This window comes from Macrosteles quadrilineatus, unplaced genomic scaffold (assembly GCF_028750875.1).
Source record: "Macrosteles quadrilineatus isolate MER2022 unplaced genomic scaffold, UCM_ALF_1.0 Scaffold_2__2_contigs__length_208266976, whole genome shotgun sequence".
NCBI classification, from domain to species: domain Eukaryota; kingdom Metazoa; phylum Arthropoda; class Insecta; order Hemiptera; family Cicadellidae; genus Macrosteles; species Macrosteles quadrilineatus.
The window spans coordinates 105,569,578-105,591,853 of NW_026542595.1; the positions used below are offsets into that span (position 1 = coordinate 105,569,578).

At 34.2% G+C, this 22,276-nt stretch overlaps 1 protein-coding gene across 3 annotated transcripts; it reads left to right on the forward strand.

Annotated features, from left to right (window-relative positions):
• The first annotated feature begins 1,117 nt into the window (after positions 1–1,117).
• On the forward strand, positions 1,118–20,807 carry LOC128986172 (uncharacterized). 3 transcript variants are annotated; one of them, XM_054406358.1, is made up of 3 exons: positions 1,118–1,190; positions 18,462–18,692; positions 18,741–20,807. In XM_054406358.1, exons 2-3 carry the CDS (start codon positions 18,618–18,620, stop codon positions 19,917–19,919), a joined length of 1,254 nt encoding a protein of 417 aa, XP_054262333.1. In that variant the 5' UTR covers positions 1,118–1,190; positions 18,462–18,617; the 3' UTR covers positions 19,920–20,807. The 3 variants fall into 3 exon arrangements, with proteins under 3 accessions (XP_054262333.1, XP_054262332.1, XP_054262331.1); XM_054406357.1 differs by having other exon boundaries at positions 18,462–20,807; XM_054406356.1 differs by lacking the exons at positions 18,462–18,692; positions 18,741–20,807 and adding an exon at positions 5,488–9,714.
• The last annotated feature ends 1,469 nt before the right edge of the window (positions 20,808–22,276 follow it).

Here is a 22,276-nt window from a genome sequence, read left to right on the forward strand (position 1 = left end):
AAGCGCTTTGCTCGCCACTTATGGAGAATGTTAATTCATTGATAATTTCTGGGATTGGTGAGGTAGAGGTTTTAAATGCTTTAAAAATAAAATGATCATTATGGGCTATAATGTTACTCCTTGTTTCTTAAAGGGATGTGCTGATATTTTAGTCAACCCATTTCAATTCATTTGCAACCTTTCTTTGAAAAACAACTGTTTCTAGACATTTAGAAGATAGAAAATGTATTAGAAATTATAAAAAAAATTACAGACCAATCGCAGTGGTATCTTCTCCAAGCCTTTGGGTAAATTTTATACAACGAATTGCTCAGTCAAGTATCAACTTTTATCACCCCTCATCAACATGAATTTTGTCTTGGTCGGTCAAATAATTCGAATTTAGTATTTTTTCAGTTTACGTTATAAATTCTTTTGATCAAAACATTCAGGTTGATTTTATGTACACTGATTTCGAAAAATAATTTCATAGAGTTTTAATTACTAAGTGCAACTGTCTTAAGGTCCATTACTATGGTCTATCTGAAAACACGTTAAAATTATTTTCTTCATACTAGTGCAAACGTCAGTATGTAACATACATTGGTGCATGCTCTAACACATTTCTGGTGGACTAAGGTGTCCCCCAAGGTTCAAATTTAGGGTCTTTATGATTAAGTTAGGTTATAAAATGATATAGCCTGATGTGTAAAACAGTTAAATTTTAATAACGCTGAAAATTTAAAACATCTAAAAAATGAATATAATTTTATTAATATGCCACAACTTTGTTTCTACAAAAGTTATCAAGCTGAAATTTTCCCAGGATATTTTTACAAACTACTTTATAAATTGTGTAAAGTTTCAAAATATTCCGTGCATAAATGGTCAAGTAATATGAAATCAAACGTTTAAACCTCTTCGCGGGACACCCTGTATAAGACAATGAATCACAGATTATAAACGCTAGCACGAATATAGTGCGGCAGATTATCAGTTGAGAGTGAAAGTAGTGTGTAAGGTCAAGCGACTAGTCAACAGTGTTGCCACTCTCCTTCGGGTAATGGTAGTCGACGCCGTCGATGACGTCATGGTTCAGTTAGTGCAATTGCAACTGGTATCACTACTCACTAGACCACTTCCCAGCGGCGAGTCAGTGCCCAGTGGGCGTCCGGCTTCCTGACGCTATCGCAACCTGCAAAATAGACGAGGTATGTATTTTTATACACAGTGTTAATTCTGTTTACTTACTTTTATTTATTTATGCACACCATAGTATTGTAAGACTAAACTATGTTGTTAGTAAAGAAAATACTACATCAGAAATGTGTTACTATTGCACAATATTGCGCAATAATGTAAAGGAATAGTTGCATGTTTATAATGTTCAAACATAACCTATTTTACCTCAACCTGAGTTTTAAATAATGGCAAGATCGTTTTTATGTTTACACCTTAGTATTATAAAACTAAACTATGTCGTTAGGAATGAAAATTCTACATCAACACTTTGTTACTATAAATCATATATCCTACAGGCAAATAAAAAAAAATCTCTTGGAAGAATGACGTTAAGTGATTAGGATTTGCAAGGTCGGAAGAATTATGAAATCGTTATCTGTTGTTGAGTTGTAAACAAAGAAGATATAGTTTTTATACTGAAGGATAATGTTTTAAAAATAAGGATGAATAAATAGGTTAGGATTAGGATTTTTTAAATTTCTTTGTAGGACTGATTGCGAAATACTGTGAAGAAATAGTTGTAGATTTATTACGTTCAAACATATTTTACCTCTGACACTGAGCTTTTGAAGAATGGCAGTTTATACAAATTTATTTGTATAGATGTTTATGTTTAAACAAGTGAATTATTGACTTATAAAGCAAAGATATCGGATATTTAAAATATGTAGGATTTGCACAAGTCGAAGTTTTGAAAGCGACAAAATGTCAGAGATTTATAATTGATAAAGTGACCTTACAAAAATGTATCGGAAGTAGTTATGTTAGGAGATGTTTTTATGGAGAATAGAAATGTAATTGAAAATTTTCAGTTAGATGTGAGTGTGATGGTATTTGTGATTGTAGGGGTACATGTGAGTGAGAGAGTGAATGAAAGAGTGAGTTGAGGGGGAGGTGTTATTGTAAGAGAGAGAGAGAGAGAATGTGGGGTGGGAGGGAGAGAGAGAGAGAGAGAGAGAGTGAGAGAGAGAGAGAGAGAGAGAGAGAGAGAGAGATAGTGAACGAGAAAATGGGGGAGGAAGAGGGTATTGAAAGAGAGAGATAGAGAATGTGGGGGTGGAAGAAAGAGAGAGAGAGAGAAAATTGGGGGGGAGGGTATTGAACCGAGACGGCTATATTATCGGAGAGTCGATTTTGTATTCAGACAATTTCCTTGGTCAACTATCTAAAATAAAAGGTATCAGCAATCTGACACATACTTTCTCTCATTAGGTTGTCAACAACCTTTATCATCAGCTGTGAGAGTTACAACCATAATTTATGGGGGAAGTCACACAAGTAATAACTTTTGAACAGTACTTTATACAGTAAAGGGGTATATACCATTTTTTAGAATCATAGGGACCAAGACATATTAAATTTTATACAAAATCGATCCACCCGGTTTATTTTAAATACTTTGATTTTCCATTATTTTTTGGGGTTTTATTGGGAAAACCACATAAAATACAATTACTTTTGAACTGTAATGTTTACAGAGATAATTGGTGTGCTCTTATATTTACAGTCAAAAGTGCCATAAAATACTACTTTATGAGAATAATTCGGGCTGCTTTTGTAAAAATTCGATTTTTTCATTGTTTTATGGTTTTTTTAATCACTATTTTAAACTAACACATACAGACATCACTTGAAAACCCACTTTTTTGGGTTCAGGGGGACACAAAACGGATATATCCTCGCAAAATTCAAACTCGAAAAAAAATAAAATAAAAAATAAAATACTTTCTCCATATAGACTACTATTACTAGGGGAAAAAGTAAAACCTAGAATCAAAGGTTTCATTGGAATGTTATCTTTCACGAATAATAGTTCCTTTTAATGTATTGGCTTTTTATGACACTAAAGTTATTTAAAACAATTTTATTTATTGACAGTAATTTTGCAACTATTTTACAATACTGTGTATGAAGTGGGATACTTCGTCCAGCAAATTTGGCTTCTGAAGAATTTGGTCTTTTACTTTTTTAGTAGAGAGTTTGTAAGTTGATGTTATCATGAGATGAATTTAAAGTAATTAAATAAAATTGTAGATATATTACATGGTTTACGTATTTTTTCATCCATAATATTATTGCACAATATTGTGCGGGAATTAGGTTTTGACATCAAGCCTAGATTTCAGCTTCAAAATGACAGGTTGTAAATAATTTTAGTTGTAAACTTATATATTAAAGTCTCTTTATCCTAAAATAAACAACGTTAGAATGGTTGGTTTATCAGCCATGTTGGTTTTTACAAATAATAACCCATTTCGTGTTTATATTGGAGTTTTATGTGTTTAATTTTAGTCGTAAATAAAAAATCTAAAAAACAACAAACTTTATAGTACGCAATATAACATTTCCACCATTTTCATAATGTACAGTAGTTTGTGTGAACTGTATAAACTAGCTGTTTCAAGACAAGGAAAAGCTGCGATTTGCGTTGCCAACCGGTTTGTGACTCATCACTATACAATTTGTTGTCAGCTGACATCTAGGAGGATCTATATTAGCTGGCACTAGATCAAACAAATGTGCAGTGATTTAACGCAGCTCTCGACTATTTTTTAACAAGAAACCTTCTAATCCACGAATATTAGAACAGTAACGGTATGGATCATAAACATAAACAAATGACGTAATTGGCCCGAATGATACACCAGACATATGGTCTGGTATTAAATAATGTTTACTTTCGGGCCAGTAACATCATTTGTTTATTTTTATGATACATACAGTTTTTGTTCCAATATTCCTGCTCTAACCTAATTAATTATCGTCGTAATCGTCGTAAACATCTGTAGCCCAACAGTATATTTAGTTTTTGAAATACAGTACACTTCCTTTCAGTTTAATGTAATTTGTGATTTAAAGAGAAAACTATTTAGGTCGTGCTGTTTGCATAACCTGAGAAAATCAGTACTTTTCTATAATATGTTAATTGTCCATGTTTTTTTTTCTTTTTTTATGGAGCTTCTTTTGCAAACTTGCTGGCCAACGGAAAGTTTGCCAAACTTTACTCCTGTTTATGATTCCATACACACACGTATCTTTTCTTTACATATTGTGTTGTACATCAGTAAATCATGTACTCTTTTTCCGTAAAGTCTGCTGGATTATGAATCATCTTTTACAATAATTATTTGAAATTGGGAACAACTGAAATTGGGTTTACTATAACAAGGTACAGTGTGAATAGGGGTAAAATTATGTTTTGTAGTTTAGTATTGATCGCCGGTTCCCTGAGAAAAGTCAATAGCTTTCAAAGGTTTGAAACTGGACCTAGCTCAGCTGTACCAGATATTTGAACTTAAATAATCCTCACTGATGAAACAGCTGATCTTAGTCAGTAACAAAGACACACAGACCATCCCACACCATTCTACACTCATCCTTCACTCATATTTGGTTTAAAGTCTTGTCACGTACAAACGAAAGATGCACATCGCATGTACTTGTCTTGTTATGCGTTGGTGGGGAGGCAGCCACTATATGCTAAACTGTTACCATCTGTTACTGAGCGCTCTATGTTGTGCCACGTGCGTCACCCGTTTATGTATGTACTCGGACTCGGGGCACAAGCAGAAAATACAGTACTGGCTGAAATCACTTTCTGTCTGGCCCAGTCCCAAACGCAGCAGAATGACAGCGAAATTACAAGCCTAAAAACATCTGTCGTCACCTCTCAGGCTTGTAAAGTGTAAGTTCGACGACCGGACGACTTCTCTCCATATAATTTAGTAGATAAATATTTTAATATAAGTAGAATAGATGAAAAAAGTTTTAAAGAAACATGCTTGCCTATTAAAAATATAGATACTTGTCCTAGCACATGAAAGAATGCAATACAATCATAGGAAGAGTTAACAGGTGGGCAATGTGGAAAAAATACCCCTTTGTAAGATTTTTTTCAGTATCCATTAACAATATTAACAGTATTTTTTAACTATTAACAAAAATCTTCGTAGACAGTCGTTAAAAATGACAGTGACCAATAATCGCGGCCTGGTTAGCATATATCGAAGTGATATTATTGGTCATTGGCAACAGATATATGTACAGTTTGAGTTGGACAATGTACAGTTGTATTCAGCCAATTCAGTCAGTCGGTTTCGGTTCGGACTCAAATAGTTGCATTTGTAAATGTTTTTAACTTTATCATCATTGAAGTGCTGGCACATAACGACGTATTTACACCATGCAGGTTGCGAAGCTTTGAAATTCATTAATTCATTCAGGAAAATTTATTTTGCGGATGGTATACAAGGTTTGTTGTTTCAGGATCAATGGTACCAGTTAACTAAGGACCAACCTGCAATTGTTTCGGAAGAATTGTAAGCTGATGTTTCTTTAGGAGGTCAGAAAATCATATAAATTATTGGTTAAAACAATGAATCCGACTGGAGACGCAGCAGACTTGAAAATGTCATCTAAAAGGTCAGCTGATGAACCAATGCAAAATGATGAAAAAAAAATAAAAGGTGACTCGGAAAATGAGGCAAGCAATGACATTAAGGAAAATGTGGCAAGCAATGACATTGAGGAAAATGTGGCAAGCAATGACATTGAGGAAAATGTGGCAAGCAATGACATTAAGGAAAATGTGGCAAGCAATGACATTGAGGAAAATGTGGCAAGCAATGACATTGAGGAAAATGTGGCAAGCAATGACATTGAGGAAAATGTGGCAAGCAATGACATTGAGGAAAATGTGGCAAGCAATGACATTGAGGAAAATGTGGCAAGCAATGACATTGAGGAAAATGTGGCAAGCAATGACATTGAGGAAAATGTGGCAAGCAATGACATTGAGGAAAATGAGGCAAGCAATGACAATGAGGAAACAGAACCTGCTTCAATTAATATTGACTACTATGCACCCGAGTGGATTTTCTGTAATGAGGAGTATACAGATAAAGATGGAAAGACACGAAATAATAATCCAGACGGGATGGCTGCAAAAAACCACTTTGATTTGGTAAAAGCATTTTACCATAGCAGACATCCAAGAGAAGAAATCCAAGGAACATACTATGAAATGAATAATTATTTCAGAAATGCTGGAGCATTGCAGTTGTATAAAAAAGATGGAATAACGAAGTACACCATACCAGGTAAAGAGAGAAAGGAATATAATACTATTTCATGTACAGTCTCGCGTTGGAAATGTTCACTGGGTCATACTGAAAGGATCTTGATGAGAGATGTGCTGGATGATCTAATTGAAGCTGATTCTGGAAAATCAGGTATCCCTCCGCGGCCTAGTGACTACAAAGACGACGACAAACTACATGAAGATGATTACAAAATTTTAAATAACTTGACAAAGAAAGCCAGTGATTACAAACTATATTTAAATAATAAGGGTTTGATAGTCAAGATGTGGTCTGAGCGACGACCATGTGATTGGAATGATTGTATAGGGGATGATTGTTCTACTTTTATTCGAAATATATGTCCTGAGGGCAGTCAGTGTTGTTACATAGTTGAAGGTAATGATCCAACCCCAGAAAATGTTAAATCAGCACGCCATGCGTTTGATAGATTATTCATCGATTATATCGCTGATCTAATGAAATCACAAGAAAATGTAAAGTTTCAGTTCTATCAACCAAACACCATTTTCTCATCCCAGAATGAACCTAAATACATGGCTGGTCCTAGGAACATTCGTTTAGCGTCATCGTTTTATTACAGCAGATACGATGTGAAAGGTAGGATAAGACCCTATGGGGGAAATTATTCATTGAATGCTGGTGCAGTACGGCTGTACAAAGAAGATGGTTTAACGCAAGAAGGGATTGCACATAACATTTTATCAAGAGAATGTGTTTGTGAGGAGTTGATGACTATGGTTTTGAAAGATCTAAGTGATGAAAGTATCTATAATGCCCAAACAAGTGAAAAGTCTGCCGATAATAAAATCAAAACCCTTATAAAATGCTTGAAAAGCGATCCAATCAAATGCAAACAATATTTGGAGGAGAAGGGCTTGATTGTCAAAATGTGGTGTGAGCGACTACGCGTATGCTGTGTAGAGCTCTTAATTGACATTTGTCCAGCTGGAAGTCAAATCGGATACATAGTTGATGATCATTTTGACCATGTGAAAGATTACAATCAAGTAAAAGATGCGTTTGAAACATTTCGTTTGGCTTTTGAAGAAAATTGCAAATCATCTTTGGATTAAGTATGAAGTGATTCGCAGAACGATTGACTGATTTTCAGGTACAACTAGATATTGCAGTTCTTTCACCTACTATGAGTATCAATAGAAGATTCAAAAAGAAGATTTAGAATCGGACTTTGGAAGAACTCTAAATTCTATTGGACTTATTTGATTACGTGTAAAACTAAAATTTGAGATGCTGCCGGGGTTTAGTCAAATATCTCTAAAAGCATAAATTGTTTGTATTTCTTTTTAATCCGAAGAATATTATTTTGATAATTTGCACTTAAGACAATAACAGCTGATTTCAATGATAAGTCTTTTACTTTATCCCCCTATAAAACCCATAAAATAACGGAAAAATGGGATTTCTCGAAAATGGCCTGAACAAATTTGATAAAAATGTAGTATGTTTTAGTCCTTTAAATTACCTGATAAAAAATATATACGTCTAATAACACTTGTAAAGCAAGTTTACAAGTATTATTAGACGTATATATTTGTTTGTTTTTCAGATAATTCAATAACACGTACGATGCTGATCAAGAAGTTATTACTTTAAATTCTGAACAAAATGGTACAAATCCCATTTCCGTTAAAATTACGGTTTCTAAGTTATTGCAACTTATGCTATATTCCCATAAAAACCTCATAAAATTACAAATATCAAAATTGAATAAAAATTAGTAAATTCTTTAATTTTTGAACAAAATTTTACAAATCCCATTTCCATAAAAATTAAGTCGGGGTTTCCTAGGCGCGGAAGTGGAGAGCGGACTCCACTTATCTTAGGTAATTTAATGTTACTGTTTTCCTAGAAGCGGAGCGGAACACCATGTTAATCTCTTTTCCACTCTCCACGTTCCTCTCTCCGCTTCCGCTCCTAGGAAAACCCAGTTTTACGTTTCCAAAGTAATTGTAACTTATGTTATCTTCCCATAAAACCCCGATAAAACAAAAAATCAGATTTTAGGAAAAAAGCCGGTTTTGATTAAAATTAATATGTTATAGTCCTTATAATTCTAAACAAAATAGTGCAACAAGTAAGAGATTGCTGTAACAATTACGGTTCAAAGGTTATTGCAACTCTGATGAATTTCCCTATAAAATATTATAGTTACTCCCACCGCTTACTCTTTCTAATGGTTGTTGGAAAGCTTATGGGAGAAAGTATGTGTCAGATTGCTGATACCATTTATTTTTTTTTCTTTTAAGTGAAATACAAGTTCAAATGGCCTGAACAAATTTATGTTACTCTCCGAATATGCATTGCATAAAGCTAATTTTTTTTTGTATTAGTAGAACATACCAAGGAAACTGTTAGCTCTGATTACTTAAAGAATTCGAACAAGCGAGCAAAAAGTACTCTAAGGCTATATCTTTAATACCTTGTTTATCTTTAATACCTTGTTGGATTATTTTAGATGGTTTTTGCAATACATCAAGTAATATGTCATTTACTATTGTTTACAACCATACGAAAATGGTGTTATCGTTACAGTTGGTGATGTTTTAGTGAATTCAAGCAAAACATTGTAATGTTATTTATATCAATTGTAAATAAGATAATGAATTAGATTATGTGTTTTCATAGTATGTTTTATTGATGTAACAGTATATATCATATAATATGCGTTTTCAAGTAAAACATTGTAATGTTATTTGTTTAAAATGTAAAGAAGAAAATGGCTTGGGTTATATTTTGTGGAAATTAAGGGCTATGGCTAAAATATCGTACTTATGTAAAGATTTATTTTTTATTTTTAGCGATTTTCCCATATAGGGAATAAGCTATTATCGTAGGTCTCATGGTAAGACCTAGACCCGGGACCGATTTACTTTTTCGTTTTGAGGTCCCCAGAGGCCAAAAACACCATCCGTTCAAATTCATATATATCCCCTTAGTCAATACAAAGCTAAGGTAGTATGCGGATTATATATAATTTTAAATACAATTATTAGATTGTGAGGCCATTGAAATCGGTATATTACAGATTGAGTACCCGTTTAAAGGTTTGCTTAAGTTTGCTTGTTTGTTTAAGTGCTTTGTCAATGTTTTTCCTTCCTTGGCTGGACAGAATTTGTTTAAATTAAACAGGAACTAACTATTATGTAATACATTTTTTTTGTACTATTCAATTTGTCAGAAATTATATTTGTAATTCAATACAAGTATTTTAAAGATTATGTTCTTAATTTTTAAAATATAGTCATTAAATTTGTACGGTAATATATGTATTGTGTTTTATCTTTCTTAAGTTTGAATTGCACTATTTGTTTACCATATTACCATGATTATGTTTCAAAAATATACAACTGATTTCTCTCTTACTCTTATACCTAACCAATAAACCATTTTATAACTTTTAACCTTGTGTTTTCCTAATAGAGTCCTTGAGTTAAATGAATTTCCATAATTTGATTACTTGAAGAGTTATTTGGATAGTTTGAAAAACACGAAATTGTGTGACTCTTGTAATGGTATTCTTTAGTTACATAAATTGGTAACGTTAAAGTTGGTTTTTGTCAATTTTATGTTAAATACAATAATATATATATAAGTAAGTGTAATCTTTGCTCCTTAAACATAAATTGAAATGCTTAACAGTTTTACTTTCAAAACTGATATCAAAGGTAAAAGAAAAACAATTCTAGAATTCGATTTGTCATATAAAATAGCCACAATCAACCTCAACTGACAAAGACAATCTTTCAATTTGCAAGAGTTACACACGTTTGTAGTAGTAACAAATGTCTAGCAAATTTGTAACATATGTTTGTACTTAACTTTTACAGAAAATGATGCAACACAAATTTTGGTAGGATATAAATTATTGGAGCACGTTTCAAGGATTGTAACAGATTATGTATTTTGCAAAAGAGTTCCGTTTACACTTAAACTGTTCTAAACAAGACGGTAAATATAGTATATAAAAGACTAGGTGAAACCCGTCGAAATCGACGGTTGCTGTAAAGGCTTGCGACAATTCTTCTAATTGCAAACAAAAAGAGTGAAAATATAAAAAAAAAAATGTGAGCATTTAGCATTGTTTAATAAGTAATAAATAGGTGTAGAAACAATAATTACTTTTGCGTTAGTTACAAAATATGGTTGATCATTCAAGGAATGACATATTTCTTATACCGTCCGTCATAAGAGTTATTGTTCCTATGTTTACTGGTTTATGTTCTTTTTGACGAATATAATATAAAGAATTTTGGAAGAATCTTTAAATAGTATTAAAATTGTATTGGTGGATCTTTTGTGGTACACACTTCTGCAATTTCATCAGTGTTATGCAAATAAAATCTTTTTATTATTTTTATATCTATTGCGAAGGCACGTTCCTACTTAAAAGGGAGGCCCACCCAAAAAATGTTTTAAGTTTTATTTTTTCTTTATTAATACATTGCATTAGCTAAGACAAACATAAAATAATTACAAACAATGCTACTTGACTATTCCTACTGGTTTTTAAGAGACAACGAGTAAGATATTTACAACAATTATTTCTAATAACTAATTTAAGTTTACACCTTCTGACTTCTACTTTTTACATGTCATGGTCAAGGCCCTGTGTTTCAATAACTTCTGTATACTGTAACACGATATTTTAATAAACTTTAGTTTTGTGTATAGTTTAAATTTTGAGTGGTCTGATTCAAAATTTAAAGAAAAAGTGAGGTTATTATATTCCGATATGGTATAAAATATTCAGGTTAAATAATTTCGTTGTAAAGTATGTTTAAAAAAATGTAATATGTTTGGTGATGAAAGCCTCTCGGGATAAAGATGATGACGTCACTGTTTCTCGTGACTCGCGTAATCAAATTAGACTGTTTTCTTTGCTGGCGTGTGACGTACAGCATTGAGTGTTGTGGCGTAGTGGATAGAGTACACGGCTGATGTGCAAGAGGTATCTAGGTCTAGATCGAATCCCATCGGTGACACTTAACTTTTCGTCAAAGAATTTGCTAAGAATGCCATTTCTTCTTAACTGTACTTCTTTAGTTAGAATTTTAAGCATTTATAATTTTATTTTATGGACAGAATTTAACCTTCATTAGATTTTTTTCATTATCAGCAAGTTTTGTTAGTTAGGTTAGGTTATCATGTTCATCTTCAACAGTCATCTGTCAACACAACTACAACTTTAAGTTTATGTGAAGAAATTAATTGAGGAATCAGCAAACAAAAAAAAAAAAAAAATTGTTTCTAGGCAGCAGTGAAAATAAAATAATTCTATTGCAATGCTATGGGTGCTGATTTTGTATTTAGGCCCTAATATGCATTCAAAATAAAATGCATAAATGCAATAAATGCATTCTGAAATGTTTTGAGAAAAAGCAGGCGGGTAGCTGATTTTGCGGCCCTAGGGATGTAAAAACCTGCTTGGTCCCCAAATAACGATGACAGCTGGCATGGCCAGCAAAACGTAACTTTCAGTCACCAATTAACGTATGTAAAACAGTTAAAAACATCAAAGTGTGGTAAAAAATATATTTTGTCTTATCCATAAAGCATAACTTAACATCCTTACTTCAAAGTGAGTAATGTAGGGTTGAGTAAACTAGACAAGCTGGGTTGATGACCTGTGGGCAGGCCTTGCTTGCTGTGAAGCGTGCTGGCGGTGTTTTGTAAACACTGAGGGCCTTGCACTCAGTAGCTATCAAGTTCAATAAATAGGCCACAAAAGGGGTCAGTCGGCCAGGGCAGGGTCCCAGAAGTGTTGGGTGAGTACTGGTTGCTATATATTAGTGTTAGGCCCTTTAGCGGGGAGTTTTGTAAGGGAAAGTTTTATTTAAAAGGGGATTTAGTTAAAGAGGGGATTGTGTGTGGAAAAGGGAGTTTCAATTGGCTTGGATATTTGATTGGTATAATAGTACGTGTGAGTAGATTCAACTTTGGAGTTTTAGCTGCCTCTAGGACGTTTTCAATCAGCAATTCATTAGTGGGTTTGTGCATCAATTGGAACAATAAAAATTTCAGTTCTTTCCGTTTAGCCTGGTTATCTTATTTAACGACCTCCTAACTAACTTAAATATTAAGATAGAGATCCGGGTTTTACTAAAGCTATACTCCCATGTGTATATATGCATGATGGTTGTAGCCTGAGGATGGTTGAGGAGGTTTATTTCATATTACAGAAGGCATTACATTATTTCTTGCATACTCTCAACTTCAATTCTTCTCTTACTTTGTCGGCCATCATCCTGTACTTCTTTCCTAATTGATTAACCTCTGTGAATTCTTGCCATGAGGTTGATGTCAAACATTGACATGCGAATGAAGGTCCATTACCTCGACGTATCGATCACATAAAGTTGTACATGTATAATCTCGCTTTGCTAATTTGTGCATGGAGTAGACTTTGTAGTGAATCTGGCCATTGATCTTGAACAGTAGGGGACCACCACGTGGATACAGCTTAATTAGAAACCAATAATGCAAATGAGATGAGATGCGATGGCACTGTTTTATTTGCGAATGTTATGAACGTAGTGACTAGTGAGGTTTAGATGCGTCGTTGTCGCTCATTAAAATGGCATATAAAGTGTGATGAGATCTGTTTTGAAGAAGCTAAACTTTTCTGTTAAGTCAGCAGCTGCTGAAAAGGTGATTACCCTTGTGCAAATAACCTCACAGTCGAATTGCAGTGCTTTAAAAAAATCTCATTCGAAAGCAAGAGATTCGAAAGATGCCACTGTAAAGAACATTGCTAAGAGCACATTTTAGGGAAGACTAGCAGTTACGCGGCTCGCGTAGCTGCACTAACAACTATTATTTCAATGTTAATTATTTCTTAACAATAAATATTAATAATGTATACCATGTAAACAACAATGTAATATTTATTTTACTTAGAGTGGATAAACAATGGTTTTTTGTGTAAATATATAATTTTTTTGGCGTACTTACCACCACGTGAGCACGCAACATATAACTGACCGTGGGAAAAGCATGCATTTTCTAAATTTAAACCGGCGATAGTCAGGGATTGCCCTTGTGCTTTATAACGGTGATTGCAAAAGCAAGACACAAAGAAAATTGTAGTATAGCTTGAATTCAAAGGGTGATTCGGATGAAATCGTCGGTATTCTTGGAATTAAGACTATTTCTCCTTTGAACTTGCCACTGATGATTGTTGCTTCCATCAAGTTTGGTGTTATCTTTTTAATCATCAGTCTGTTTACGTTGCACAACTTGGGTGTACTTAAGTATACACACATACATACTTCTTTTTTTATAGATATAGATTATCGTGATCGGAAGTTGTGTATCACGATAGGAACATAATGAAATTCTTCAGAAGAAGAATCTTAGGTTATTGGTGAAGGGTAGCTAAAAATTTTAAAATGGGAAGTATAGTCGACTTTCACATCATTTTACAGGTCAAGATTAAAGAAAATATGTCTTAATGAAATTAAACAATTGACATATAGAAACTAGAAATCAGACCACTATAGTAATACCAGAAACAAAAGAACCCTCGGCCGTTTCGAGCCGCGCAGGTTTCAATGGTACGGCCCACCTACCTGCGCGAACCACGTGATCTTTTCGTTTCTGCGCAGGTTGTTTTGTTCGTGGTATATCTATAAAATGCAATAAAATAAAATTCAATAAGTGCAAATAAAACTCATTATGAATAGACCTAATGATAGGTTTTAATAAACTCTGAAGTCAACATACAAATACAAAATGTAAATAGTAAACAAAGAACAACTGTGAGACAATAAATAAATTCATAAATACAGTAAGGAATAATAACAGTTCATATGTATAAAAATATTATCACATTCTTCCCACCCTAAAACGAGACGTAGTCTTTTAGATAGTAAGGTCTTTGCCGTATACGCTGTGGATGCGTTTTGGAAGGCACTGAACTTGAGTCTTTGCAAGAACTGTTTGCATGTTCAACTGGTACATTCGTGTCACTTAATGTCCCACTAGAATCATTTTCAACTTGTTCTTGATCAAATGAAACCTCCGGTTCTTGAATAACTTGTTCATTTCCACATGTTTCTGGCAATTGGTAGTCTGTTTCTAAAGATGGTTGTCCAGGTGCTGGGGCCAGATCTCTTATGGATACTGTCTTCTCTTGTCCATTTGGGAGTTTCACATGAGCATAACCTGGATTTGCTTGAATAAGTTCTACCTCTTCTGCAAGTGAGTCATACTTGCTGGGTCTGTTGTGCTTTCTCAACAGCACTGGGCCGGGTTGTGACAGCCAGCTTGGAACTGAACCTCCATAATACGATCTTCTGGGGTGCTTAAACATCAGTTCATGAGGTGTTGTATTGGTTGATGTACATAATAATGATCTTATTGAGTGAAGTGCTTCAGGAAGAACTGATTCCCAATACTTTACGGGTAGGTCTTGGGTTCTGAGGGCAAGCATAACAGTCTTCCATATAGTGCCATTGAATCTCTCTACTTGGCCATTCCCTCTAGGATTATAAGCAGAAGAGTGGCTTGACGCAACACCATGAGTTTGTAAGAAAGACTTTAATTCGTCTGACATTAATGACGTTCCTCGGTCTGAATGAATGAATGAAGGCATACCAAAAATTGTAAACATTTCTTTCAGTTTCTCAATCACGTACTGGAAGTCATGTCTCTACAGGGGAAAGCAAATGGATATCGTGAATGAATACTCGTCTACAACAGTTAATATGTATTTATTTTGCGTAGCACTTGGAATTGGTCCTTTAAAGTCTAAGTTTAGTCGCTCAAAAGGTGCTGTAGCTTTGATTAACGTACCTTCATATTTACAAAACCTAGGCTTAAGTTCAGCACAAATTCGACATTGAGCTGTAGTACGACGAACTTCTTCCAGTGAAAAAGGTAAGTTTTTCGATCTAATCCAGTGGTAAAATCTTGTCACTCCCGGGTGACACAGGCTCGTGTGGATATCATTTAAGTTTGGACGACCACAAATCGTTCCACACAATCGTGACATGGTGTCTGCAACTCCATTTTCCTTGCCTGGTCGATATACGATATCATACTTGAAACAAGACAGTTCTAAACGCCAACGTTGTATCTTTTCATTCTTTATTTTTCCAAATCTTTTATTGTCAAACATGAAAGAAACTGATCTTTGGTCTGTAATGAGTAGGAATGGCCGGCCAATAAGATAGTGTCTCCACTTCTTAAGAGATTCTACGATTGCTTGAGCTTCTTTTTCAACAGAAGAATGGTTCTTTTCAGATTTTGATAATGTTTTCGAATAAAAAGCTACTGGACGTCCTGCTTGTGACAAGGTTGAGCCGATTGCAAACTCAGATGCATCGGTCTCAACTGTAAATGGTATGTCATTTTGGATTGGGGCTTTAGTTGCAGTTACTATTTCATTTTTCAATTCATTGAAGGAGTTAATTGCTTCTTCTGATAATGGAAAACTTTTAGTCGATGAAAGGGGCTGAATCTTCTCTGAAAAACTCTTGATAAAGTCTGAATAATGAGCGAACATGCCCATGGTTCGACGCAATGATTGGCCATCATGAGGAAGTGGTAGTTTCAAGAGCGGCTGAAGACGGTCTGGATCAGGACGGATTTCGTTCTTTGTTATTACATATCCTAACAGATGGATTTTGTCTTGTGCAAAAGAGCATTTTTCCATGTTCAGAGTTAAGTTGTACTTCTTGGCTACATCAAAAAACTTGTTCAAATTTGTATCATGTTCATCTTTATTCCTCCCTCCAACTGTTACATCGTCCAGGTAAGCTACAGTGCATTCAAGTCCTTCTTTTTGTATGATTGAATCAATTTCTCTTTGGAAACAGGAGACGCCATTCATAACACCAAAAGGAATTCTGCAAAATTGGTAAAGGCGCCCACAGGCTTCAAATGCTGTATATATTCGTTCTTCATTTTCAATTTGTATTTGATGGTAAGCACTCTTAAGGTCAATAGTGCTAAAAACACTGAACTTTGAAACTTTGTTAACGACATCTTCAACTCTGGGAAGTGGGTAGGCGTCAAGTTGAGTGAATCGATTTTTTGTTTGGGAATAATCAATGCACATTCGCTTCTTTTTTGTTTCACCTTTAACTACAAGTACTTGTGCTCTCCAAGGTGAAGTGCTTGGTTCAATGATACCCTCTTTCAACAAGCGTTCAGTTTCTTCTTTTATGAATTTCGAATCTTCTTCTGAATAACGTCGTGACTTAACTGCAATAGGTCTACAGTCAAGAGTTCAGTTTGAAAACAAGTGGACGGGTGCAACCTTAGCTGCTGTAAGTCCGCACACCTTCAGCGTAGGTTTCTTACCCCCAAATGAGACTTCAACGCTTGAGTGTTCCTTGAAAATGTCATGTCCTAAGACAACATCAGCGCATAAGCCGTCTAAAACAAGGAGTTTAGTTTTGTTGTAAATATGACCTTGAATCAACAAATCAACAAGACTGTAGCCAGCTGTAACTGGTTGATAAGAAGTAGAAGCCATAGTAACACTAACGGTGGTTGGAAAGATTGTTATTCCCCTCTTTTCTACTAGAGATTTACTAATAAATGTTTCCGAACTACCAGTATCAACTAAGGCATCAGTTTTAATCCCATTTACTTCAATCGTAATAGTAGATTTAGATAAAGATTTAGGTGCAGCTGCACATGTAGCTGGATTTTTGCTGAAAGTTTTTTTAGAGTCAAGTTTTGTAGGAGGTAATGAATTACTTCCTGACTTACAAACCTTCATGAAATGTCCTTTCTTGCCACAAGAATGACAAATATGATTTGCAGCAGGACATTCACTTCTAGTATGTTTTTTACTGGAACCACAGAAATAACATTTCCAGGAAGTGGCTGATAAACAAGTTTCCTCTGCATTATTTGAGGACATGTTACTTTTGACAGATTCTTGTTCTGAAGTAGTAGAATGTTGTATGCAATTTAATTGAGAATGTTGCTTGTTATAATATTCTGATTGATACTGAGCTAATTCCAAAACTCTAGCTTTCTCAAAAGCCTCATTCAAAGTTAATGTTTTATTTTCTAGAAGTCTTTGTCGGATAACTGGGGAAATCAAACCTCTGACAAATGCATCACGAATATAGTCATTTTTATTTTGTTCTGCAGAAACTTGGGAAAAATTACAAGGTTTACTTAAATCTTTCAAAGCTTGTAAATATTGGTCAACTGATTCCCCTGACTTCTGAAAACGAGTTGCTAGAAGATGTCTGGAATAAATCTCATTCTTAGGACGGATATAGAGTTCTTTTAAAATAGCTATAGCTTCATCAAATTTTGTAGCTCCAGAGATGTATTTGTAGACAGATGGACTAATGTGATTAACAAGTAAACGTAGTTTTACCTTTTCATTTGTTGCATTAGAGTCACATTCCTCAAGGAAGTTGGTAAAAGTCTGGTACCAATGCAGCCATTGTTCTTCTGCACCATCACTTTCTGGCTCTACATCAAATCGGTCAGGCTTGAGGAGTTTGTCCATGACTTGTGAAAAGAGTTTATTAAATTGAAGTGCAAATAAAACTCATTATGAATAGACCTAATGATAGGTTTTAATAAACTCTGAAGTCAACATACAAATACAAAATGTAAATAGTAAACAAAGAACAACTGTGAGACAATAAATAAATTCATAAATACAGTAAGGAATAATAACAGTTCATATGTATAAAAATATTATCACACTATAATAACAAATACAGCTTAACATGTTTAAGAAGCTGGTTATTAAAAGTAATTTTTAGCTGCTATTTTGTTATTAGTGGTCCAATTTTTGTTTTAATTATATCAATTGTTTGGTTTTGTCAATACATGTAAAATACCACAGTCGACTATACTTCCCATTTTAAAATTTTTAGCTACCCCTCATCACTACTACCCCTAAGGGCAAAATGTGAAAAATTAATCATCAATATTGTAGCCCTTCATATAAAAGAAGATTGCTGCAAACCTATTTCAAATATCTCAAATGTTTAAAAATTTAACAGGGGTGCAAGTTATTTTTCAGCAACCTGTTTGTTTAGATTCATTATGCACTTGTACATTTCATTGAACAGAGTAAAAAGGGAATTAAGGTAATCTAATATGTTTGAAATAATATCGCTTTCTGTTTTTTTTCAGGACCAATGTTGCCAGTGCCCATGGATCGACCAGAAGTAGTTTTATTCGAATCGTAAACTGATGTCTTCTACAGATGTTTACAGAAAACTGCAAATTATAATAATATAATTATTGGTTACAAGAACTAAATCTAATAGAGGAGCCGCAGATTTGAACATGTCGACCAAAAGATCATCTAATGAGCCCATGCAAAGTGGAGGGAAAAAATCAAGACTTGAATCGGAAAATGAGGCAAGCAATGACATTGAGTTAAATGAGGCGAGCAATGTCATAAATGAGGCAAGCAATGACATTGAGGAAAATAAGGTGAGCAATGTCATTGAGGGAAATGAGGCAAGCAATGACATTGTGGGAAATGAGGCAAGCAATGTCATTGAGGAAAATGAGGCAAGCAATGTCATTGAGGAAAATGAGGCAAGCAATGTCATTGAGTTAAATGAGGCGAGCAATGTCATAAATGAGGCAAGCAATGACATTGAGGAAAATAAGGTGAGCAATGTCATTGAGGGAAATGAGGCAAGCAATGTCATTGAGGAAAATGAGGCAAGCAATGTCATTGAGGAAAATGAGGCAAGCAATGTCATTGAGTTAAATGAGGCGAGCAATGTCATAAATGAGGCAAGCAATGACATTGAGGAAAATAAGGTGAGCAATGTCATTGAGGGAAATGAGGCAAGCAATGTCATTGAGGAAAATGAGGCAAGCAATGACATTGAGGAAACAGTACTTGTTCCCATTAAGAGTGAATACTATCCACCAGAGTGGATTTTCTGTGATAAGTATGATGAATATGGCAAGATACGAGAGAATAAGCCAAAAGGGATGGCTGGAACCAAGAACATTGATTTGGCAATATCATTTTACCATAGCAGATATACAAGAGAAGATATCCAAGGAACTAGCAATGATATGAATAATTACTTGAGAAATGCTGGAGCATTGCAGTTGTATAAAAAAGATGGAATAACAAAGTACACAATACCAGGAAAAGAAGAAGTGGAATATAATGGTATTTCATGTACAACTGAGAAAAAAATAAATGAAAAGAATAGTGGAATTATTACAGTTGGTCATTCCGAGCGACTCTTAATGAGGGATGTGCTGGATGATCTCATTGAAGCTGATTCTGGGAAACCAGGTATCCCTCCACGGCCTAGTGACTACAAAGACGACACAAATACACAACATGATTACAAAGTTTTAAACAATTTGACAGAAAAAGCCAGTGAATACAAACAATATTTAAAGAGCAAGGGTTTGATAGTCAAGATGTGGTCTGAGCGAAAACCATGTGCAGATTGTGCTACTTTCATTAAAAAAATATGTCCAGAGGGCAGTCAGTATGGCTACATAGTATGGGCTTACATGAGGGAATTTGAATTCAATACATTACATTCTGCATTTGAAAAGTTTGTCAAGGCTAAACAAAAATACGTGCAATCTCAAAAAAATGTTTAAGATCAAGATATTTCCCCAGATCTAGACAATTTGGAAACACCCTATATGAATCTTTAATACAACAAATAAAAGAATCACCATGCAAATCTTCAAGCAGAACTACACATTGCAGGACTTCCACATTACATGACAACAAACAGAAGAATCAACACGTGAATCTTCAAGCAGAACTACACATTGCATGACTTCCTTGTTACATGGCAACTAACAGATGAATCAACATGTCAAAAATTTTAAGTAGAACTGCCCTTCATGACTTCCGTAAAGTACAACTACAAGAATAAGAATGTGATGTTTTGGAATCTATATTATTGAAATAATTGGTTGGATTTTTATATTTAGCAAATTGCCACCTTAAAGTGTATTTTCATAGGCATATTGGGTATCAATTTAAAGCTCTTAAGATGTGCCTTTTGCGGGTTTGAATGATGTCAATGAAAATAATACAAAGTTATATTCAGATTTTGCTTAAAAAATTACAAGTCAGTGATAAGTTAGAGATTATCATGTAAAAAATAGATAATATTCAACTTAACTCAGAGCAATAGAAAATTGTAAATAATGTCAAATATATCACAGATTTTAAAGTCACAAAGTGATGCTAGTTAAACTTATCAAGATTTCCAGATTTACCAACAGATAAAATTATACCTTGCAAGATTTTCATGTTACATGATAATGCCTTGAGTAATCCAACTTGTGAGTCTTGAGGTAGAACTAGTTAGTTAAACCATCATGAACTTTAAGTGACAACAAATGGAAGAATTAGTGTGTAAATGTGCTATGCTGCAATGACAATTATTTAGAATTTAAATTCTTGACAGATGTACTCGATTGTGTATGAAATAAGTAGTGGAGTTGATATGCAATGATTCAATAAAACTTATATTGAACAGTAAATTACAATTCGTCTTCTCTCTAATTCGCCTGTAAAAAGACTAATTTTTTAGCTATCCTTAAGTTTGGTACAGCTGAAAGCATTGTTTTATTTAAATTTTGTAGTTCAATAAAAACCATTATTTTTATGCATAGTAAGAAATAAAATAATTGAATATAACTCAAGATTTAGCAATTTTACATAGTCCCATACCTAACATAATTAGATTGTTCTTATCATTTATCAGTTGAGCTCAATTTCTTAGACTACAGGCTCTTCCAAAACTGGTACATGGGCCAGTCAGTTTAGTTAGTATTGTACCTGAAATTGAGTTCACTTGTCACTAGATGTTCCCTCTCATATTTTGGCTTTTCCAATTATCGAGCATTAAAATATGTCCAGTGCTAGTCCAAGTTCACATTTTAATTTTTTTTTGAATTTTTCAATGAGTGGTTGGTGGACAGTTAATCTGTAAACTCACAATCAATAGAGCTATAATTAGCCCAACTTCAGAAACAGCTATCTGGCAATTACTTGTAATGGGGACTCTTCCCTAATTATTCGCTAAATACAATAATAGGTTGTAACAGTTGAGAGCAATAGAAAAAATAAGATAAAGAGGGAAGGAGAAATTATCAAGCTGGACTAGCCTATGGAAAGGGATTATGACAACTTCTTAGTCACAATCGTATTACTTTCACTTATGGTACATTGAATAAGGATAGAAGCAAGAGAGAGTGTTTGGGTAAACTGTGGATGGACTTAAAATTGTCACGCACATGAGTGTGACCACTTTATGACCCTTAAATACCGCATTGAAAAAAATATATGGTCTAAAAGTGGTACCGAACCCTTTACTACCAATTTCATTATCTGTCTTTGATTTTTCATTGCAGCTATATATCTCTGGATATATTTTATATAGAGTTAAGCATCTGCCTTATAAGCCTGGAATTGACATTCCTCTGGTTCATTTTGATTACAAATATAAATAGTACACTAAGTATTATACTAACATTCAAAATATTCAGCATATTGTTATTTTATGTGCATTAACTTATTTTATGTAAAAATTTGAAAAAAAATGTTTAATCTGTTTAGTTGTTTGTATATGAAGTACAAAACAATAAAAATCAATATATGTGGGTAAATATCATCAAGTTGTAGTTTTTGTAGATTGTCCCTGTTACGCTAACGACTGCCGAGGTCTGGAAACTCTTCTTGGTTGTTTTGAAACACAGTGCGTTGAGGAGCTGCCTGTGTGTACGCTTCCTCGTCCATCCAGTTGTGCGAGTATTTATTTGCTTGGTCCTCGTCAGTATCTCCGATGATGGTGGGCCTTGGGCGGGGCGACCTCTTTTCTAATGTCAACCTATCACATAGAGGTTGCTTCAACTCTAACCCATCCTTCATGTGCCTCAAGAGTACTAGTAGTAAGTAGTGAGTGAGCAGAAACCAAAGTCCAGACACTAAATCATTG